Source organism: Schistocerca americana, chromosome 11, assembly GCF_021461395.2.
Source record: "Schistocerca americana isolate TAMUIC-IGC-003095 chromosome 11, iqSchAmer2.1, whole genome shotgun sequence".
Taxonomy (NCBI): Eukaryota; Metazoa; Arthropoda; class Insecta; order Orthoptera; family Acrididae; genus Schistocerca; species Schistocerca americana.
Genome location: NC_060129.1, coordinates 93169345 through 93191828, shown reverse-complemented (window position 1 = coordinate 93191828; position 22484 = coordinate 93169345). Strand labels below are relative to the sequence as shown.

The 22484-nt window shown below is 43.0% G+C and overlaps 1 protein-coding gene across 1 annotated transcript; it reads right to left on the bottom strand.

Moving 5' to 3' along the window:
- Positions 1–391: 391 nt before the first annotated feature.
- On the bottom strand, positions 392–22278 carry LOC124553290 (protein roadkill-like). Its single transcript, XM_047127171.1, has 2 exons — positions 21713–22278; positions 392–773 (listed from the first exon to the last, which is right to left on the bottom strand). The coding sequence occupies exons 1-2, from the start codon at positions 22276–22278 to the stop codon at positions 392–394; spliced, it is 948 nt and encodes a 315-aa protein (XP_046983127.1).
- Positions 22279–22484: the final 206 nt, after the last annotated feature.

Genomic DNA, 22484 nt, shown 5'->3' with positions numbered 1-22484 from the left:
TGTTGCAAATTAGAATAGTCTGATGTAGCACCTTGCAGACTGGTGTGAAATACTTTTGACCGATCAGATATTATACAGCAGTTGTGTTTGTTCACAGTGAACTGTTGACTTTTGCCAAGTTAAGTCTGGAAGTGTACTTGAGACATTTTTCTTGAGAGAAGGATTGTCCGTTGTTACCTGAATTATTTTGTTGTTATCTGGCGTTGTCTGGGTTTTGCTACAACGTTCCTTAGAGTATTTCTGTGGTGTATGTTACTTGAGGAGGGCTGAAATTAGTGAGTCACGATAGGATTGAGTTTTTTGGATCTTTATTTAAAAAATTATGAATGTTACTCTCGTACAAATTCTTTCAGTTCCTGTTTTTTGCACAGAGTTCGCTGGACTGTCTGCCTCATGACAGCATCTCCACCAGCCGCCTGTGGTTCCACTGCCTGGCGATGTCCAGCGCTGTCTCCCCATCACCAGTTGTGGCCCCCCTGTCGGCCCCCGCGTCGAGCAGTGCAGCCACCACTTCTGCGTGGCCGTTGGCTGCCGCGTAATGCAGTGGCGTACACCCACCGCCATCCCTGGCGTCCACCGCCGCCCCCGCCCCCACCAGCAGCCACACCGCCTCGACGTCTCCCCTGTACGCTGCCCAGTGCAGGGCGGTCTGCCCCCACCCGCCCCTCGCCCCCACGTCGGCCCCTGCGGCGATCAGCGCCCTCAGCTGCCCCACTGCCCCCCGCTCAGCCGCCTGGACCAGCCTCCAGCCCCTCTCCTCTGCTGAGAGGCTCCTGCAAAAAACACACAAACTGCCACTCTCTGCTGCAAACACACAGCACACAAAATGAGGAAAACAGCCACACGAGGAAACATCTGTTGTGAATACAAATCTGTCCTGAAACAAACCTACCGTACTCCCCCTCCTAGAGTACAAAACAGTGCGCAGTTGTGTATATGTATTAAATTACAGTAAATCGTTTCTATCCCCTTCATAAAAAATCTTCATTCATCTTCCATTACAAACAGCATCATACAGCCTCTGAAAGAATTTCATTACCACATTTTGTCACACTCATTCCTGCAAGTCAGCTCCTCCGCTCTCGGGATGCAACACCTAACCAGTCGCTCACCTCCACTACAGAACAGGCTTCTTGCAGCTAATACTGGTCTCTGTCTGCAGCTTCACTGCCAGAGGTCACACACAAGAAGAATCCCATCTCCTGGTTTTCAGAGACACTTTTCTAATATACAGCCAAAAGAATTTCACTGCACTCACTGGCAGTTTTCTTGACACAGCCTCACCAAATACCGAAACTGACACACAGACAATTTATTCAAAACATGTCAGATATAACAAACACCAAATTGGCAACTCCACCTACATGAAAACCTGTCTGTGTGTCAGATTTCATGGCCTGTTAGCATATGCACATGTATTTAACATGTACTATCATGCTCAAATTGATCTGAACGACCTCAGCTGTTGTCCATCTTAATGTTTTCGTGGCGGAAGGACTCTTCCATTAAGATTCTGGCGTGCAGCCGCATAAGTTCAGCCTCTTCTCCTAATATTTCCTCCGAATACCGTCCAGCCATCTTCAGAGTAGCCGAGGTGACTTGCTGCGTCCTTTTACGCAGTGGTTCGGTCCTCAGGTTTAAAAGAACGGACTAAGTGCGGCAGCATCAGTCACCTCGGCTCGCTCTGGAGATGGCTGGACGGTGTTCAGCCAAAATATTAGGAGAAGAGGCTGAATTTATGCGGCTGCACGCCAGAATCTTTATGGAACGATCTGAATTGTGTTTCGCCTGATTTGTAATCAGTCCTCATAACATTGTTCCTCTCCTCTGTTTTCGGTACAGTCTTTGCCTGTACAAAATGTTCACTGCATGAGGCCACAAGAGACAAGTGCTCTGTGTGATTATCGGCTTACATGGAAACTGACACTTCAATAATGCAAATCCAGGAAACGTGTTCTTGGACATTACACAGCCATTACGCTTGCATATTCAAATTTATTGCAATAAATGAAACCTCACAAAGCAGCATCCTCCTTTAAATGACACGACGAAAGTTTTCTTACTGTGCTACTATCCGGGAATGCAATCTAACAAGTAAAGAAGGAATATCTCAAGTATGGTTTCAGTCACAAGTAACAAAGAGTGTGCAAGTTGAAACTTGAAATGATCTGCCATGAAGTTTCGTGTTTCCCGGAGATTCGAACGCAGCACTTAATCAGATGGTTAACTAAGCACAATGAAACGTCAGAAATCGTCATTTTTAACCAGCAATGAGATGACAATCTGAAACCAGGAGACGAAAGTGTTTTGTGTAATGGGCATTCGAAACCAACATCTATCGGCACTGACTTCTAGTCACGCGTAGACGTTGAGCAGCGAAATGTGGACATGTCATAATTTTAAATTCAATGATGAAAATTTTCTGCCAGCTAGGAATGGAACCCTAGACACATCCTTGTTGACTACATACAAAGATACGTTGACTGCACTATTCTCTTTCACCAGTAGCTCGGAGTGGCATGTTTCAAACTGACACGACAGGACGAAAAGCTGCCCATCTGACTTGGGACTCGAAACCAGTACCACCATTATTGTTAACAAAGCCCAGAGAATCGGTAAAATCAGAATAATTTCTCACATGTATTTTGCTGAGCTCATGCTGCAACTTAAAGTGACATGCCAGGATTCGAACCCAGAGATGTGTCTCTTGTGAATGTCTTTATGACTTTGCAGACAAGTGGAGACAATGAAGCAGTGGAAATGCATCATCTGAAAGTGATCAAACGTGACGAAAAGGGAGATCTGAGTTCGAATTCCAGTCAATCGTCAATATTTTCCACGGCTCAGGCTCGAATACAGTAACAGTCAAGTGCACTGCGGCCTTGTACAGCAATTGGCTCAATGATTTAAAAAAATATCGCTTAAGAAAGGTGACTGGTGACAGAGTTTCGACCGGGCATGACTTCCGCCTCTGTCAGGGCCCAACCTGTAGCGACTCTCCTCCAGGCTACCAGAGGTGGGAGAGATGCTGCTTATGCTTGTTAAAAATGATGGCCGGATGTGAGAAACGAACCCAGACCTTCAGCATATGTAGCAAGAACCATTTCAACTTTTTCCTAACTAGCAACTATTACCACGAATTAAAATTCATGCGAGTTGCGGTATTCGAATCCAGTACATGCAGACTAGAAACTATGGCCTTAACCCCTTTTATGTCATTTAATTTTTTAACCACTCCGAGGTCTGGCCACGACGCCTCCCCCACACCTGTCACTGAGTCGCTGCGCTATTTTCGCGCATAATTTTTTATTTTTTTTTATTTCTAATTTTTTTTAATTTTTAGCACTTTTTCTGAAAGACCATGTTTGCACACAAACTAACCCAGCTGAGAGCGACGCCTTCCAAGCTCTGTGTTCACGATGGTTTGCTTTCCGATTTATTTCGCAACATCTTGTAACCCGGCCAATGCCTCGGTTCCCGAGGCTCGTTTTGAAAGTTGGTCTTCTGCCATCCCCGAGTACTGCACGCACTGGAAGCTCCGTGCTGCGATTCCTGATACAGCGGGTGACGATGAATGTAACGCAGAACAGCAGAAATCAGGGCAGTCGCTTCTGGACAAGAGGAGTTTTAACATACGGAACGAAGTGAAATAAAGTTTACTAAAAAGTACCATGTGTTCTATCGTGAGGACCAGCTTTTCCTCCGAGATTCCTTCAACACAAAATAGAGTGCTTCTGACCTATGTATTTTAAATTAGATTTCTGTTTCCTTAAAAATAAGTAAGTCAGTAAGAAACACCGTTTAACACAAAAGAGCTTAAGGACGATTTATTATGATATTCTTGCGTTCACGCCTTTTTCTATTCACTTTGCACACTGTACCACGTAACTGTATGTACTGAAACATGTTGCGAAGTTTCTCTCGCAGTTTTGCGCCTCAGCGACGCACACGCCGCCCCTTGGTCCGCTTGTGCCCGGGGTGCGTGCGGCGACCCACCCAGCGCCCGCCCGTCTCGTTTCCCTCTGCTGGCAGGTGGTACGTTGTCTGTCCTCTTAGCCAGTTTACAGCATTCCTTTATTCACACGGCAGGTCGCTACGATTCAAAAAAAAGGAAGGCAAGGTATTGGGAGTAGAGATCGTGTTATTGTGGCCAACAATTGTCTGATAACTCACCAGATGTCCTTCACTTGAGCGCGTACGAACCTCGCCTGCTATCAGGTCGTAATTCTCTCACGTGCTGCCAACCACCCAGGTGGACTGCCTCAAGTTTCGCTTTGGTTGCTACTTTCCTGTTTACTGCCCTCTACGGAGTAGTTTTCACACTTGTTGGTAGGTGAGGGGTGCCGATGTTTGTCCAAATGGCCCTCCAGCTGTAGTGCGGCTACTTTTGTACAGTCATGTTTCCGCTTTTGCTTCTCATTAATTCCACGTACATGTTCTTGACTTTCACCATATTCGACGGCCAACTCTGGTTTGAGTATAACTGGGTTGGAATCAAAATTGTTCAAAATGATAAAAGCCATTCGCGACGTGCCGTACATCTGTGGGTGGATTCCAGACAGTGGGAGTAATTTCGTCTGGTAAGTGCGGCGTGAGGGCCGTGTGTGTCTTCTTCCGCATCTCGTGCGTGGAACACACGAATATAGTTTCTCACTTTCTCCCAAAGTCGGTGAGGTTTAATCCCTCCCCGTTTCCGCCCGAGATGGTCAACGCGTCAAACTTTATCTTAAAAATATTACCACGAGTTACAGAATGACTCGTAGCTGACAGAAATCTTGCTGCTGTTTCACGTGGTATGGGTAAAACTTGTGCTGTAGAGATGCAGCTCATTCACCAGGAGTGATTCGCTTTTTCAGCACAACGAATTGGCGCCTGGTGCAAGGAATGGCAATTTAATCTCAGTGTAGACAAGTGTAATGTGCTGCGAATACATAGAAAGAAAGATACCATATTATTTAGTTACAACATAGCAGGTCAGCAACTGGAAGCAGATAATTCCATAAATTATCTGGGAGTAGGCATTAGGAGTGATTTAAAATGGAATGACCATATGAAATTAATCGCCGGTAAATCAGATGCCAGACTGAGATTCATTGGACAAATCCTAACGAAATGCAGTCCGAAAACAAAGGAAGTAGGGGACTGCTTGAATACTGCTCAGCAGTGTGGGATCCGTACCAGATAGGGTTGATAGAAGAGATAGAGAAGATCCAACAGAGAGCAGCGCGCTTCGTTATAGGATCATTTAGTAATCGCGAAAGCGTTACGGAGATGACAGATAAACTCCAGTGGAAGACTCTGCAGGAGAGACGCTCAGTAGCTCGGTACGGGCTTTTGTTGGAGTTTCGAGAACATAACCTTCACCGAAGAGTCAAGCAGTATATTGCTCCCTCCTACATATATTTGCCGAAGAGACTGTGAGGATAAAACCAGAGAGATTAGAGCCCACACAGAGGCATACCGACAGTCCTTCTTTCCACGAACAATACGAGACTGGAATAGAAGGGAGAACCGATAGAGGTACTGAAGGTACCCTCCGCCACACACCGTCAGGTGGCTTGCGGAGTATGGATGTAGATGTAGATGTAGACACTATCTACATTATAACTTAATAACTTTATTTTTAATACCATTCACTTAAAGCGCTTTCCCTTACAGATACGGTCCTTGGCATCACCAAAGACAGTGTAACACCGATTACAAGGTGCGAATAACACAATGTTTCCAATCAGAAAAACACACAGTACAAGGAAATCTTATCAATGATCAAAGAAAAAGCATTAAAAATGTGTTAAGAAAATGAAACAATCTAATGAATACTATGCAAGTTCGATAACGTTAGATAATTTTGGAGAGTACATTCCTAATGCTATTTCTTACATTTAGCTGTAGTGTTCAGTAAACCTAGAAAAGAAAACAATGAGGTATACGCTGTAGTGACGCGAACGTATTGCTACTTACCATGTTAACCTTACAACAAAAATATTCTAGAGTAAAACAATGTTCCCATAGCACAAACGCTCATAAATAGTCGTGAGTTGGCGAGATATTGTGCCCTTCCTGCACAAAAGGAGGCTTTGACAATGTTCAGCCCACTGTCACAATGAAGTTGTGTCACACGACTACCACGAAAGTATGTGTGGAAAAGTAGCAGTGGGTGCACACATATAACGAACTCAAGTTAACAAGTTATTCAGTGCCCCAATTGAGTGAGTACACTTGTTTCTGCATTTAAAAAAAAACTAGAAATTATCTCTGGAGAAGACGAAACAACAGCAACTACGTTTTCAAATCCATAAGTTTTTTTCACTTTTAGACCTACAGTGCACTGAATCAATTTAGGAGAAAAACTTATGTGGAGACGTTTTCTAAGAACTTCTTAACTGGTTGTGGGTCTGCCTGAGGATAACTTTGTTACAGAAAAAATAAAAAATTCTTTCCAGCGAGATTTCAGCCTACATCTAACACAGTCAGCCCTTTGAAGGGTTAATGCTTCACCCCCGAGCTATCGGAGAACCATCACATGTAGCTCGCTCCTTGACCCCGTGGGGGTCAAGTTGGATAATTTTCGGTGTAAATGATTAAAGTGGCTGTAGTTTCAGCTTGGAACGAGCTTTCTGCACTCGGAAACATAAATCTTCCAATCTATACCATCCCTTATTTAAAGACCATTCAGAATGTTCAATGGTAACGACAGGAAAATATCAAGTAAATGCGTCAGGACGATTCTCTGCCACTCCAGGAACTAAGTCTGAGGTCACAGTGTTGAAATGAAATCAGTCGGAAATTTGAGGGAAGTAAAAGTAGGATGACTGCAGGAAGAATTAGAAGAAATCGAAAAGGAAAGGAACATAGGAAGGACGCATTCAGCACATGCAAAAGTCGGAACAACCTTCAGTGAAATTCAATGCAAGGATGACTACACAAAGAGTGTTTTAAACGCGCAAGAGAGAGCAGATGGAAGAACATAGTACGTTAAAGACCTCTTTGAGTGGGAGGAACTAACAGATAACGTGACAGAAGAAGAGATGGAAGCCGAATTGGAAAACGTGGGGGACTGGCCATTACACTCATAATTTCACAAAGCTCTGGAAAACTTGCACACAAACAAGGTGGAACGGTTAGTTAACATTCCCTTGGAACTTACATGATCATTTGGGAAGGTGAAAATCAAACGACAATTCAGTTTTGTCTGTAGGATCCATGAGACAGGAGTCGTAACAACAGACTGCCAGAAACACACCATCCAAACACTACAGAGGCGAGCAAGGGTCGATATTGCGACAGCTTTCGCCCAGTGAGCTAAACAGCTCATTAATCCAAATTACTAACAAGAATACTTATAACACGCAGAAGAATCGAAGATAAAACTGAGGATCTGTTCGAGCACACTAAATTTGGAGTAAAGGATCGAGAGAGGCCTATCAGAACTTCGACCTGATAGTGGAAGGAATGTGCAAGAAAAATGGAGATCTTTATTGGATTTGTAGATCTTTAAATGACGTTTGACAATGTGAAATAGTGAAAGTGTACGGAACTTTAAAAAAAATAGGTATAAGACATAGGGAACAGCAGATAACACAGAATATGTACAGTAATCAGGAAGGATTGGTGCTTTGTTTAAAGATGGTGAAAGACAGCGATGCTGGTAGTCTCCACAAATATTCAGCCTGAACACTAAAGAATCGTTGGTGGAACTGAAGAAACTCCCAGGAATTTAATTAGGGTAAAAAGCATTTCGTTGATAAAATTTCCTGGCGATATTTCTATCACTGAAAGTGAGAAAGAATCACTGGAGTTGGTGAATGTAATAAATAGTCGAATGATCACTGAGTTAGGACTAATGAACAGAAGAAAGAGGAAAATATTGAGGAGTGGCGGAAATAACATCAGAATTAAGGACCACGAAGCTGACAAATTGCAGGGATTCTGCTATGTGCGAAGCGTATTTACACTTAGGGACAAGGTGAGGTTGTTATAAAAAGTGATCTAGCACACGAAAACAGGACATTCCTCCCAAAACAAGGCCACTGGTACAAAAGATAGTCCTTAACTGGGGAAGAAACCTCTGAAGGTATGTTTGTAACAAAGTACTGTATGAAAATGAATCGTGGATTACGGGAAAAAACGAGAAGGAAATCGAAGCATCCTAAATTGGTGCTATTGGAGGATGTTGAAATTAGGTGAACTCATACCAGAGGAACACTGAAACGTCCCTCCAGAATAGGTGAGGGTAACAATATGTGGAAAACCGTGACATGTACAAGGGTCAGTGTAATAGGTTACATGTGAAGTCATCAGAGGTCAACTGCCATGGTGCTAGAGGTAGCTGTAGAGGGTAAAACCTGTAGGGCAGTACAGAGATAGGAGTGCACAGCACAAGTAAGTGTGGACTCTGGGTGCTCACAGCACTTTAAACTCGTTGTTCACACAGACAGAAACATGGTCAACAGCAGGCAGAGTTTCTGCTTTGCATGTGTGTTGTTACTGGGACTGGCTGTTACTCCATACTGCGGCAGGTCGACCAAAGTCGTCCACACCCTGACGAGCTGACGTTCTGCCGACATTTGCTTCTCTTTGCTGCTTGACGAGCATATTTGTTGTTATTAGCGGAAATTTTATGGCAAATATTTGTTTTTCTTTTTGTCCTGTCTCAGTCCTGCCAACCACCCAAATGGTCCCACAAACATGTGTTTATCTGACCCCTACTAGACCATTCCAATATGCCAAGATTACTGGACGTTTACCTCTTTTGACATAGAGAGTCACACATTCAGTGCAGTCACAGTGGCTCCCTGCCACCAGATTTTCTGTGTACGACGTTGGAGTATGTGCGTGAATTATCGCTGACATTCGTTGCATGAGAATAAATCACTGAACTGTTGACAATAACTCACTATTTTCCCTACCAACCTATTCTTAATGACTCTCTCTCTCTCAATACAACCTCCTATCATGTCAATACAGCCCCATTATTCATCTGACTGTATTCTTCTGATTTTAGTGCCAGTTCGCTTTGCTGACCGTCATTAACTCTAGACTCAGCATTTACACTTTGCTTTTCGGTATTTAAATCTTATCTACCACAGAATGGTCGTGTGTGTGTGTGTGTGTGTGTGTGTGTGTGTGTGTGGTGAGAACTTACCGCAAGTGAGAGACAGTGGCATCATCAGGTGCAGGAGTCGTGGGCGGTGCAGCAGCAGCAGCAGCAGCAGCAGCAGGAGTCTGGCGGGTTGTGCCGGCAGTGGTGGTGGTGGCGGCGGCGGCGGTGGCGGTGGTGGTGGTGGTGGCGGCGGCAGCGGCTGTGGTGGTGGTGGTGGAGGTGGTGGCGGGCCTCAGCTGTGCAGTGGCTGGTAGGCTGCACACAAAGAGAGAGAGAGAGGCACAGTGTGAGCAGGTGTGTCCTCGTGGGGTCCTGGGGACGGCTCACTGCAGCGCACACACACACACACACATGCCGACAACAGGAGTAGCGGTCCAGTAAATACAAATGAATTACCAGTGCCGTAATCACATTCAGTTGCACCACCTGAGTTCCCCACAGCAGTTTCTCACCATACCACACAACAGGAAGTTCAAAATCAAGCATGAAGAAAATGTACATACAGTGCCTGACACTTACACAGAATTTAATTACAGACCCACTGTACAGGCCAACTCTGGTACTATCGTTCTCAAAAGTATCCGAATGATCTGAACTAGATTGTGCCTCTTTGTACGTGACCCACATAACTTGACTACCTCGCAATTCATGTGCACCCTTTTAGATATTGTCGTTTTACTATACATAATAAACGTCCTAGGACTGGTTGGGTACCAATCCCTGAAGTGTGGCACCAGTACAGACCAAAGTATGTGCTTCAGGTAGAGGCATTTGTACATCTGTCTGTCTTTATACCCGTTATAATGGTAACAGACAGTCAAATGTTAAGGAGAAGTCGCCCTTCCAAACTTTGAAAAATATCGTGACTAACACTTTGAGCTACTTCTAAATTTCCTTATTTAACAACCACTTTTGAAATATGTATGACCTGTAGGACAGCAGCTCCAGAAAAAATTGCAAGACATTTGGCTTACCATGTGCAGTCATTACTGAACAGTCCACTGTGGGACTTGCTCATCAGTTTGCAGCTGGTTCTGTCCACACCGCTCCCTGTGTGAGAGACCCCGTGCTCTGTGTGGCGGGATTACTGCAAGTCTACACTTTCAGTTCTGTGATATTTGTATGATTGCTTCAGCGCCTCAGCGTCTCTGGCTATCAAAAAGGTTAAGGAGGAAGGTGGTGGTGTATATTTGGTGTATAAAACAGACCTGGAAGAAGTGGAAGGTTCCAGCTGTATTATGTCATTCCCAGATAGAGAATCCGATGAATTGCAAGAGGTACGCACGAGCAGACCTAGGGTCAGTTAGTTATGGTGGTGAACAAACTGAAAAGAACTGTTAGGAGCAATCAATGTGAAGATAAATGGGATACTGAAGAGCTGACGAATGAAATGGGTTTTTCAACTTCTGTGAGACTGTAGGTAACGCGATAATGAATGTCTCAGCTGGAATTTCAGCAGCTGGTGTCACTGACAACGCGAAACACGAAAATTGAACAGAGAAATGTTGGAGCAAGGAAGGCAACTCTGAAGAAATCTGAGCAAACGAAAAAATACATAAAATGTTTGATGAAAGACAGAAGTACTAAAATAGTCAGGGAAAGCCAGGAATAAAGTATTACAGGTCGCTAAAGAATGTAATTCTAAGTTCGAGGGACGATGAAGTAGAATGACTGCAATAAGTTTCAGGTAAATAAACAAAAAGTGATCGTAGGATGCACGCAATCAGCACATAGAAAAGCCTAAAGATCCTTCTGTGAAATTAAATGCGGGGATGACAACACTAACACCCATCCTTCCAGATGTCAGACTCTCAGATCGGTGCCAAAAGCTGTTATGTCGATAGAGTATGAACGAAAACAGGACGTGTAAAGGGTAATTAAAAGTATCACGAGAGCTACTAAGCATGGGAAAAGCGCATCTGTGAGTAACTGCATCCTAGATCTCGCATGGATGAGAAGGTATAACGTTCAAATCCCACTGGTGACAACATTTTTTTTTACTGTGTTTGGGCGAAGCTGTTACATGGAACGAGATTTTCCTGACATGTACAAAGACTTTTCGGAGTTTGAAACAATGTTCTTTTGACAGTCTGCTTCTTTTGCTTCGTTAGTTGAACATCATGTACTTATCATTGATCTTGTTATGTTGTGTATTATTAATTATTGTTATTGCTGTTACTTCCATATGTGTGATGCAATTGTTTCTTTATTTTTCTGTTCTGGTTGTATATTCTGTGAAACTACTGAAGCACTCTACAGCTTTACTGCTTTCAGTGAAACAAATCGAAAGCGGGCTACCAAGAGAACATTGTTGTGAACTCCAAACATCCATTTTACATGTCATGAGCATCTCCAGTATTAGAATCGGAATATAACAGAGCTTTGGAAGGCTTAAGATCCAGTAAAGCAGAACATATCACAATTTCTAAAATCATTGGGAGAAATGGCAACAAAACGACTATTCACGTTGGTGTCTAGAATTTGTGTGTCTTAGGACTTCAGAAAATTACCATCAACACAATACAAAGACTGCTAGAGCTGACAAGTGCGAGAATTACCACACAATCAGCTCAGCAGCTCATGCATCCAAGTCCATGACAAGAATAATATACAGAAGAATGGGGAAAAAATGGAGGATGTGCTAGATGACAATTAGTTTGGCTTTAGAAAAGGTAGTGGCACTAGAGAGGCAATTTTGACATTGTGGTTGATAATGGAAGCAAGACTAAAGAAAAATCAAGACACGTTCATGGGATTTGACGACCTGGACAAAGTGTTCGACAATGTAAAGTGGTGCAAGGTGTTCGAAATTCTGAGAAAAATAGGGCTAAGCTATAGCTAGAGATGTGTGGTATACAATACGTGCAAGAGCCAAAGAGGAATAATAAGAGTGAACGACCAAGAACAAAGCACTTGGATTAAAAAGGGTGTACGGCAGATATCTTGTCTTCCCCCCTACTGTTCAATCTGTACAAAGAAGAAGCAATGATGCAAATAAAAGAAAGGATCAGGAGTGGAATTAAAACTCAAGATGAAAGGATATCAATGATATGATAAGATGATGACATTGCTATCCTGAGTGAAACTGAATGAGGACTGATGGTCATGAAGTAGATGAAGTTAAAGAATTCTTCTACCTGGGCAGCAAAATAACCAAACATGGATGGAGCAAGGAGGATATCAAAAGCAGAGTAGCCCTGATCAAGAGAATTCTACTGATATAAAACATAGGCCTTAATTTGAGGAAGAAATTTGTAAGAATGTACATATGGAGTACAGGACTGCATGGTAGTGAAACATGGACTGTGGGAAAACTGGAATAGAGAATCTAAGCATTTGAGATGTGGTGCTACTGGCGAATGTTGAAAATTATGTGGACTGACGAGGTAAGGAATGAAGTCATTCTGTGTGGAATTGGAGAGGAAAGGAATATATGGAAAACACTGACAACGTGAAGGGGCAGAATGATAGCACATCTGCTAAGAAATCGACGAATGACTTCCATGGTAGCAGAGGGAGTTACAGAGGCCAACGACTGCAGAGAAAGACAGAGACTGGGATACATACAGCGAATAATTGAGGACATAGGTTGCAAGTGCTACTCTGTCATGAAGAGGTTGTTGGCACAAGAGAGGAATTACTGGTGGACCGCATCAAACCAGTTAGAAGACTGATGACCCAAAAAAAAGCGCGACGTCCCATATAGCACTTTCACACATAATACGGTAAAAAAACTAGGGTAGTCGGGTTGTGAACCCATGATCTTTGATACAGGAGTCTTAGGCTCTATCAACTTCCACATGAAAGCAACATACATTACATACTCACAGTTACGCTTGTGAAGTGCTCTGTAGTCCTGGTGTTACTTTTAATTAACGTTTACATACACTCTGCTGGACAACAGCAGACAGCACGAACTAAACCGCAGTTTTTGTTGATAAGCTATCGGCCTGCAAATTTTGGTACTGATCTGAGTGTCTGACATCTGCAGGTTTGGGTTTAAGAGTTAGAAAAGAATTCCGCTGCTAAGTGCAGGGGGGGTGGGGGGAAAGAAAGAGGGAGAGAGAGAGAGAGAGAGAGAGAGAGGGAGGGGAGGGGGAGAGAAAGGGATGGCTGACAAAAGTACACTGAGCACCTCCATGAGGGGAGGGACTATTGAATGACATGATGGAAGGAAAACTGAAAGTCGAGCAGGATAACATAGTGGATTGGCCATTAGACACAGAGTTTAACAAAGCTCTGGACGACTTGTGCAAAAACAAAGCGAATGGTTACATAACATTCGCTTGCAGTTTATATGGTGCTTGCAGAAGGCTGCAATGAAACAACTATTCAACTTCATCTTTCCAGAAAAATATCATCTACACACTCCACATGCGAGTAAGGACCACTAAATACGAACGATTTCGCACAATGAGTTAAATAGTTTATGAATCCTAATTGCTGACAAGATTAATATGTACAAGAAAGTAAGTTTGGATTTAACAAAGGTAAAAGCTTCAGAGAGGCAGATCTGATCTTACATTTCAAAAGGGAAGCAAAGTTTAAAGAAAATCACGCAGCCTTCATTGCATTAGGCCACCTTTAAAAAGATTGATAATGTAAAGTAATGCGACATGTGTGAAACCTCAAAAAATACGAGTGAGATATAGAATACAGGCAGATTATATTAATTACTGTATGTACAATAATCAACACAGGACCGCAAAAACTGAAGCAAGAAATACTGTCATTAAAAGGGTGCAAAACAGGGACCAACTTAGTATCGCCAAGGGTTCAGTTTGAACATCAAGGAATCGTTCGCAGAACTGAATAAACTTCCAGGACTTTAATGAAAATTGAGGGTGAAGGTATTTCATTGATAAAATTCACTGGTGTTATTACCATGTTCACTGAAAGTGAGAAAGAAGTACCCGAGTGGTTGAATACAATGAACAGTTGGATGAGCACAGAATTATGGTTTAAACTAAAGAAAGGTGGAAGTATTGAGGAGTAACAGAAATAACATCAGTGTCAAACTTAATGTCAAAATTAGGGACCACAAAGTAAATGAATTTAAGTGATTCTGCTACCTGGGAAGCCAATTTACACTGAGGGACAGAGCGAGATTGTTATATGAAGTAATGTAACAGAGGAAAACAGATCATTCCAGGCAAAACAAGGCTACTGCTGCCAAAGATAGGCCCCAATTTTGTGATAGAATATCTGAAAATGTACATTTGGAGCACAGTATTGTATGAAAATGAATAATGGATTATGGGAGATACAGGAAGAGAAGTGACTTGGAGCATTCAAATTGGGATGCAATATAAAGATGTTGAGAATTTGGTGAATTGATAAGAAAGGAACTGTGCAAAGTGGGGTATATCTGAAGACACCAGGGAATAACTGCCATGGTACTGGTGGAAGCAGCAGAGAGTAAAAACTGTAGACAAAGACAAAGATTGTACTACATCCAACAAATAACTGGAGACTTTGGATGCAAATGCTGCTCTGTGGTGAAGAGTCGACCCAGCACCCCCTCTTCCCAGAAATAAATGATGGGATCTCAGCGCTCTAAGTGTGTTGACAGACAGAAATGTGATCTACAGTTGGCAGAGTTTCTGTTTTGCATGTCTGTTGTGACTCTGACTACCTGTTATAGCAAAATAAAGCGGTACAATCATTTTGATCCAAACCCTGAGGAGCTTAGGCTTAAGAGACCACCTCTGCCAACTATTGCTTTTGTTTTGATTCTTGAACAGAGTAATTCTTGTTACTAGCACAAGTTTAATCCAGGGGTCTAGGATCCTTTCTCCTCTTTTCTTTCTACCAACGACCCTAAATTGTCTCATAAATAAATCTGTCTTTACTTGTCCTGTGCTACAGAATTCCAATACACCATGATTTTTAGATGTTTATGTCTCTTTAAATACAGTGTTACGCATCAAGTGCTCTCATAATCCCTCTCTGTGACTGGATTTTCCGTGTGTGACGTCGCCTTGCATGCCAGAGTTATTGTTGGATTGGTTTACTGGTTCTGATGGGAATATATCACTGAAATGTTCACAACAGATCACAGCTTTCCCTACCAAACCATTTTTAATTGACCTTTCTCTCATAATACAACTTCCTCATTCTGTGGATACTGCCCAATTATTCATCTGACCATATGTTATGATTTTCTTTCCATTTCATTTTGCTGACTCTCACTGAATCTAGACTGATCCTTTACATTTCCTTTCTCTGTTTTCCTACCTTCTGTACAATGTAGTGCTAATGTGTGTGTGCATGTGTGTGTAGTGAGGGAACTCACTGCATGCGAGAGACAGTGGCTTCTCCAGGTGGAGGAGATGTGGGAAGTGCAGCTGCAGCAGGTATCTGGTGGGGTGCGTTGGCAGTGGTGGTGGTGGCGGTGGCGGTGGTGGCGATAGTGGCGGTGGTGGCGGAGGTGGCAGTGGCGGTAGTGGCGGTGACGGCTGGTGTGCTGCACATAGAGCAGAGTGTGAGCTAGCTGGCGTATCCATGTGGGGGTGTGGGGATGGCTCACTACAGCCAGCCCTGCTGAAGGACCGTGCACACACTGGCAACTGGCAGACGACAGGTGCCGAATGCTGCGATGGCGGTCCAGTTTATACAGATGAATTGCCGTTGAGTTAATGACATTCAGATGCATGCCTGAGCTCCCTACAGCAGTTGATGACAACACCATACAACAGGTAGTTCAAAATCAAGTGCAGGATTAAGATACATACAGAATTACTGGACAGGTCAGCTCATGTACTATCACCCTCCAAATTATCCAAACGGCCTGAGTTCCACTCCACCTGATTTGTATGCACCCACTTAGTGTTACTGTCTTGCCGTCCCTCTGCTCTCTTTTCTGGTGTGGGCGTTTCACTGTTCAAACTGGTTACTGCAAGAGACCACTTGAGAAAACTGATCTGTAAGGCTGTCAGTCCTCAATCAGACTAATATCTCAATAACGTCAATACCAGAAAAAGTGTTATTATTAGATGACAGTCTTTAGCACCTGTAAACTCAAGTTTACTGCAGTAAATGACATTTTAGAAACTAACTTTCACCTTGAAATTACGTGTCGAAAACGTTTGTTCACACTGACATCCAGGACTCAAATCGAACAACCGTTGTCTCTGTTAACTAAATACCAAAGGTCTTACATATCGTTTCAGTCACAGGTAAGATAGCGTTCACGTATGTAAACGCTGAAATCTTGAAGTTTCACTAAGTTTTGGGTTGGATGCCAATTTGAACCCAGCACTTAATACGATTGTTAACTAGGCACAATAACACGTTATATATCCACGTTTTTCGTTGTTAGCGAGATGACAACCTGAAACGGTGAGGCAAATAATTTTGTTCCTTTACTGGGATTTGAATCAAGTACGTATCATTGTTTTCTAGCCACAAACACACGTTAAACATCTGCTCAGTTGACCTGTAGCGACATGTGCACATGTCTGAACTGGAAATAACGCGACGAAAAGTTCCGTGAGGGGCGGGAATGTAAGCCTGCTCGCAGCATCGTTGCTTACTGCAAACAAGGAGACGTTGATTGTCGAATTCTGTTTCGACAGTTGCTAGGAGTGACATGTTTTAACCTGAAATAATGCCTTGAAAACTTTGGTAAGTGATCAAGTCGAAACCAACACAAACCGTCTTTGATGACAAGACATACGGAGACGATAAAATCACAATTACTTCTGTCTTTTGGTTTGATGTGCACGTACTAGCAGTTGAAATGACTCGATGAAAATCTTTGCAGCCAGCCACGATTACGAAAGATGCTAATTACTATGGGCATACTGCTTGGAAGGATTTCTTACTACAGAACACTTTCGTCACACCATATGCATGATGTTACATTCCGAGGACACACATTAACCTTTGATTGTACATTTTTTCTCGGGGCCACAAAATTTCCTTTTATGAAGTTAAAGCCCAGTGGTTGAAATGTCCACCTGACCATCCTGATTTGCGTTCTGCTTTATTTCCTTAAATCGATGAACGCAAATTCTGAGACCTTTCCTTTGAAAGGGAACTGTAGATTTCCTTCCCCGCATTCTGCTTTGACTCTAATGGTCTTGCAGTCGATGGGACGTTTGACCCCAAGTTAATCCTTTTTTTCTTACTCAACATTTCCTATTGAATTCAAGTATTGCACGAAGGCAAAACGGTCGTATTTCATTACATTTGCTAGTAATTGATTGGACCGTACTGGTAAACTGTCACATCAGAGGAATACTATTCGAAATGAGAAAACTGTTTTCTGATGTGAATTCTTCGCTGCACTTACCACATACACACACAAAATGTTTAATGCACCGTTTTTGAATGTTGAAACAATCATCCTTGTAACCTTCAAATGTACAACATTCAATACATCACTGCAAAAACCACATACACTCACAAAATGTTTAATGCACCGTTTTTGAATGTTGAAACAATCATCCTTGTAACGTTCCAATGTACAACATTCAATACATCACTGCAAAAACAGTTTATAGCTTCAAATAAGGAATGACGACTGATAAATGTACTTAAATCAGCCTGTATTACAACACATCAAACTAAATCTCTACGAACTTATACATGACTCTACTTGTTTCAGTAAACAATGCCCTTTCAGGCTATATGCATCAATGTTGACTGCAACACGAAGAAAAAGTATGCACTTCCCTACGCAGTTGAGTGACACTTTTTTTTAGGCCTCCTTCCACTCCCCTACAGCCTTTGGTAAATTTTTCCACACGGAATTTATCCAGGAGGATCCCCTGTGCTGCATTTACTGAAGACATGCCTCGTCTTTGCCAAGATCAATGGTGTGAATAATAACAGAATAATAACGAATGACCACCTCAAAAAACTATTGTATTGGATAAACAAAGCTGCTTTGTAGCTTAATACCACCTCATGGTAAAAAATACATTACTTTTGAAATTGCAGTAAAAGAACGATACTTCCAGCATAAAAATGGGCCCAGTGTCTGAACATAATACTCACTGTCTATAAATGACTGTCTATGAATGACATCAAAGGACTTGGAAGAGCAGTTGAACGGAATGGACAGTGTCTTTAAAGGAGGGTATGAGATGAACACCAACAAAAGCAAAACGTGGATAATGGAATGAAGTCGAGTTAAGTCGGGTGATGCTGAGGGAATTAGATTAGGAAATGAGACACTTAAAGTAGTAAAGGAGTTTTGCTATTTGGGTAGCAAAATAACTGATGATGGTCGAAGTAGAGAGGATATAAAATGCAGACTGGCAATGGCAAGGAAAGCGTTTCTGAAGAAGAAAAATTTGTTAACATCGAGTATAGATTTAAATGTCAGGAAGTCGTTTCTGAAAGTATTTGTATGGAGTGTAGCCATGTATGGAAGTGAAACGTGGACGATAAATAGTTTAGACAAGAAGAGAATAGAAGCTTTCGAAATGTGGTGCTACAGAAAAATGCTGAAGATTAGATGGGTAGATCACATAACTAATGAGGAGGTGTTGAATAGGATTGGGGAGAAGAGGAGCCTGTGGCACAACTTGACTAGAAGAAGGGAACGGTTGGTAGGACATGTTCTGAGACATCGAGGGATCACCAATTTAGTACTGGAGGGCAGCGTGGAGGGTAAAAATTGTAGAGGGAGACCAAGAGATGAATAGACTAAGCAGATTCAGAAGGATGTAGGCTGCAGTAGGTACTGGGAGATGAAGAAGCTTGCACAGGATAGAGTAGCATGGAGAGCTGCATCAAACCAGTCTCAGGGCTGAAGACCACAACAAACAACATGAATGACATCCTCATAAACCATTCTTTTAGTAAAAATATAAAACTCTAGCGCAAAAATTAAACAGTACGAAATAATTAACTGGTCTTGACACAATGACACACTACTGCAGCAATAAATGCGACAACACTACCAGGAGAACTTTCTGGAAATTTGATTGATACCTGTCGCCAAGTTTATTTTGTATTAGTGTAACCATAGACTCGTAGAAAATCACAGCTGCTCAGCTAGGGGCCAACACTTCCTGCAGAAATTTCTGCATCATTCCATAATGTCAATAGTGTAGCTGACTTTTATGTGATTTCATTTCAGCGATTACAAAATCAAGTCGAAAGTACGCATTTGACTACTGTACCAATCGCCATGTAACGTCACAGCGTACGTATTTCAGCTTGAGATGTTGGAGAGTGTTGGTGATGAGCAGGGAGTTCAACTCAGGTATCCCTTTCCGCTGTTTTTGACCCTTTCTGGACTATACAGTTCCGTCCTTTTGTTGTTTCCCGAGCATTACAAATTCTTCAGCGTTTCCATGAAAGGCGCAGGTCTGGTTTTAAATAGTTGGTGGGTGCAAAAATTTCCATCAGGTGACCAAGTCGTAGCATTTGCACTGCAAATCATAGGTGAAAGGCAATAAAATTTTTTTTACATTTCTACATTCATTGTCAACAATAACGATTCGTGCCGGTTTCGACTCTCAATCAGGCACGGAAGTTTTTATCATTTCATTTGAGGTTTATAAATTCCACTTCTAATTACTGGTGAAAAACTATTTGACAGTGAACGTCTCTTCATGTGTCGTCATCGGCGGTGACAGTATGTACGGGTTTAGAATCCCAGTCAGCACAGAACTTTTCCTCCCGTAACTTCTAGATCAGAGACGAGCATATCTCGCTAGTGGTGCAACAAACCAACTGGACAGGCACGGCACTCTTCTGGTAGTGAAGGACATTTTAATTTAATTAACAGGACACATCGATAATCAGACAATGTACAGAGAGATTACTGTTACTAAAAAGATAACCGTTAATAAAAACTTTGTCAAACTTAAGACCTTCTGTCATTTCCGATAGTGTGCAGGAGCAGTTTGGAGTAATGTAGAAAAATATATTTAGGTGCGATGTGTTAAATTTTTTTTTTCAAGAACATAATTAATGACTGTAACATGATTGATGTTTCAAACATGAATTTTCATGTTGATGTCTATTGAACAAAAGATAAACACACTGAATGGTTTACAATACAGGCTATAAGTTCATTGCAGTTGGTTGAGGGAATGCAAGTAGCGTCATCTCAAACACAAGGTTACCAGTGTGTCAAATACCACACAAAATATTACCTAAGTATTAGAATCTAGCTGAAAAATAAATGACGGTTTATCAGTGTTAAGGGCTACTAGACTTGTATGGACATATGTAACTGTAAGATGGTGCAGAAAAAAGGGAATGTTGGTCTCAGAAACTCTTTCATGTTCAGACTATGAGAGGTGGAATAGCAACAGTAATAGATGGGGTAGATAATATTATAGGTAGTGCCACAGTGGAATGCAAGTCTGTGGTGTTCACTGGGTGGCTATAGAAATCCATAGAGCAACTGAAACAGGCAGAGAGGTGTGGGGTACCGGTTCATCAAAGACACAGTAAAGCATGGCACAGAAGGGAATGTATCCAAGTACTGTGTGAGCTTCATATAGCGGCTGAATAGAGAGGAGAAGGAAATGAGGTGGGAAGTCTCAATTTTATGGAACGAACTGGAACCACCACGAGGACTGGTTTGTGTTCCTGTGAGGTGGTCCCAGGCTGTGAGAGGTGTGAGCAGCCGTACACTGGAGCACCGATGCTTACTTCAACAGGTTTTCTGATCATCTTCCATACAAGACCTGACAGTGAACCACTATTGTGTCATATAATGTTCCTTTAGAGAAATTCAAAATCTTCCATGTACTGCCTGGATTTGGAGAGAACAAAGAATTATGTTTGGGAGGTTACTGGCATATGGCTTGCATGAAGAAAGAAAGTGACAGAGAACGAAGCTGTAGTAGTGAGGTGTGAACAGCGATTACTCTCATGGTCTGCTTTACTACACAAAGAAAATTCCGCAGATCAACATCAGCTGTCGAAAACTGTAAATATGTTGCCGCCTTCCTCGAACCGTTGTGCAGTACGCTTCCTTGCTCGAGGTGTCGGCCAGAATTGACGTACTTGGTCGTCGTCTTCATGCAGCGTGACACTATTCAGAGGTGTCTCATTGTCATCAGCCACAGAGGCACTGAACAACTTTAAACACTGCTCTATACGAACAGTCTTACAGCAACCCATAAGAGCTGCCAGCTGCAAACTACACACATCACTGTGTTTGAGGCCGGGTTGGGCAGTACAGCTTTGTGTGCACAGCGGAATGCGTCATTCTGCATTCACACAGTAAATGTATCCTATTCTCCTGACATTTGATGCCAAAACCTAAAGAACCACTTTTCCTACACGTGTAGTTCGACAGATAAATGTCTAGAAATTGGTTGTTTGATGATTTTTGCTAGAAACATACCTGTTAATGAAGTGGACTCAGCTTAGGGATTCAGCTAACCTGCTACAAGAGGACAATGATAGCATCGTGAGCTAGCAGGAAATGATGGTCTATGATTGTGTACCTTACAGCAGTGACACATCTAAGGAAATTCAGCAGCAAAAATTATAGTCAAGCAAATGCGCACACACACACACACACACACACACACACACACACACACACACACACACACACACTCACACACACACACACACACACACATCCAGAACGGAGGGACACGAATGAGTGGGTTGTCTCGCCCTTACCTGCTTTTTGGTGGTGGATCATACAGCAACCGGCTCACTTCGATCAAGTCTTTTGGTTGATGAAGCATCGCATCTGCCCACCCCTGAGTGGCCATCACCTCGAACGGACAGGTCTTAATGAACGCCAGTGCAGCGTGCTTGAGGTCACTGCAGGAGTGGCGGACTGCGAGGACGGCTGCGGCTGCCGCCGTCTCGACAGTCAGCTGAGCGGCCACCTGCCGCTCGCACTCCGCCTTCAGCCGCGACACCCCGTACTTATCCGCTGCGGCCAGCAGCTGGGGGGCCGCGCCGGGCAGCTGGGGGGCCCGCAGGGTGTACAAGTAGGAGACCAGCTGCCTCAGCACCGGGCCCCCCACGTCCGGGATGCTCACCGCGCCGCTGCTGGCCTCGAGGGTGTCGTGGGCGAACATGGCGGCGAACACAGGGCTCCTGTCCGCCAGGACGGCCCTGTGCGCCAACAGCCGCGTGTCACCTGCCTCGAGTATCACCACGGCGTCGTCCCCGGCGTCTAGCAGGTCCCCCAGGTCCACGGCCGCCGTCTCTGTGATGTCCTTAACTGCTTCCATTGTGGACGATTCTGAAACACTGCATCACCGGGCAGCCCTTTCAGCTTACAGGTGACTACTGATACTTCTCGAGTGACCATTCATAAAAAGTGGTCCATCACCAGCCAGTTGCAGTATCGTCACATCTTTGCTGTGTTAGACTGATGCCATTGCTGAATAGCCACAAACCTTTAATAATGCCATTTCAAACAGTTAAGTTTTTCTTT

Excerpts from the sequence above, each read along its gene's own strand:
- LOC124553290 (XM_047127171.1), bottom strand. The coding sequence starts at position 22,278 with ATGGAAGCAGTTAAGGACATCACAGAGACGGCGGCCGTGGACCTGGGG. Across the intron at positions 774-21,712 it reads GATCCACCACCAAAAAGCAG|GAGCCTCTCAGCAGAGGAGA; the intron begins GTAAGGGCGAGA and ends TGTTTTTTGCAG.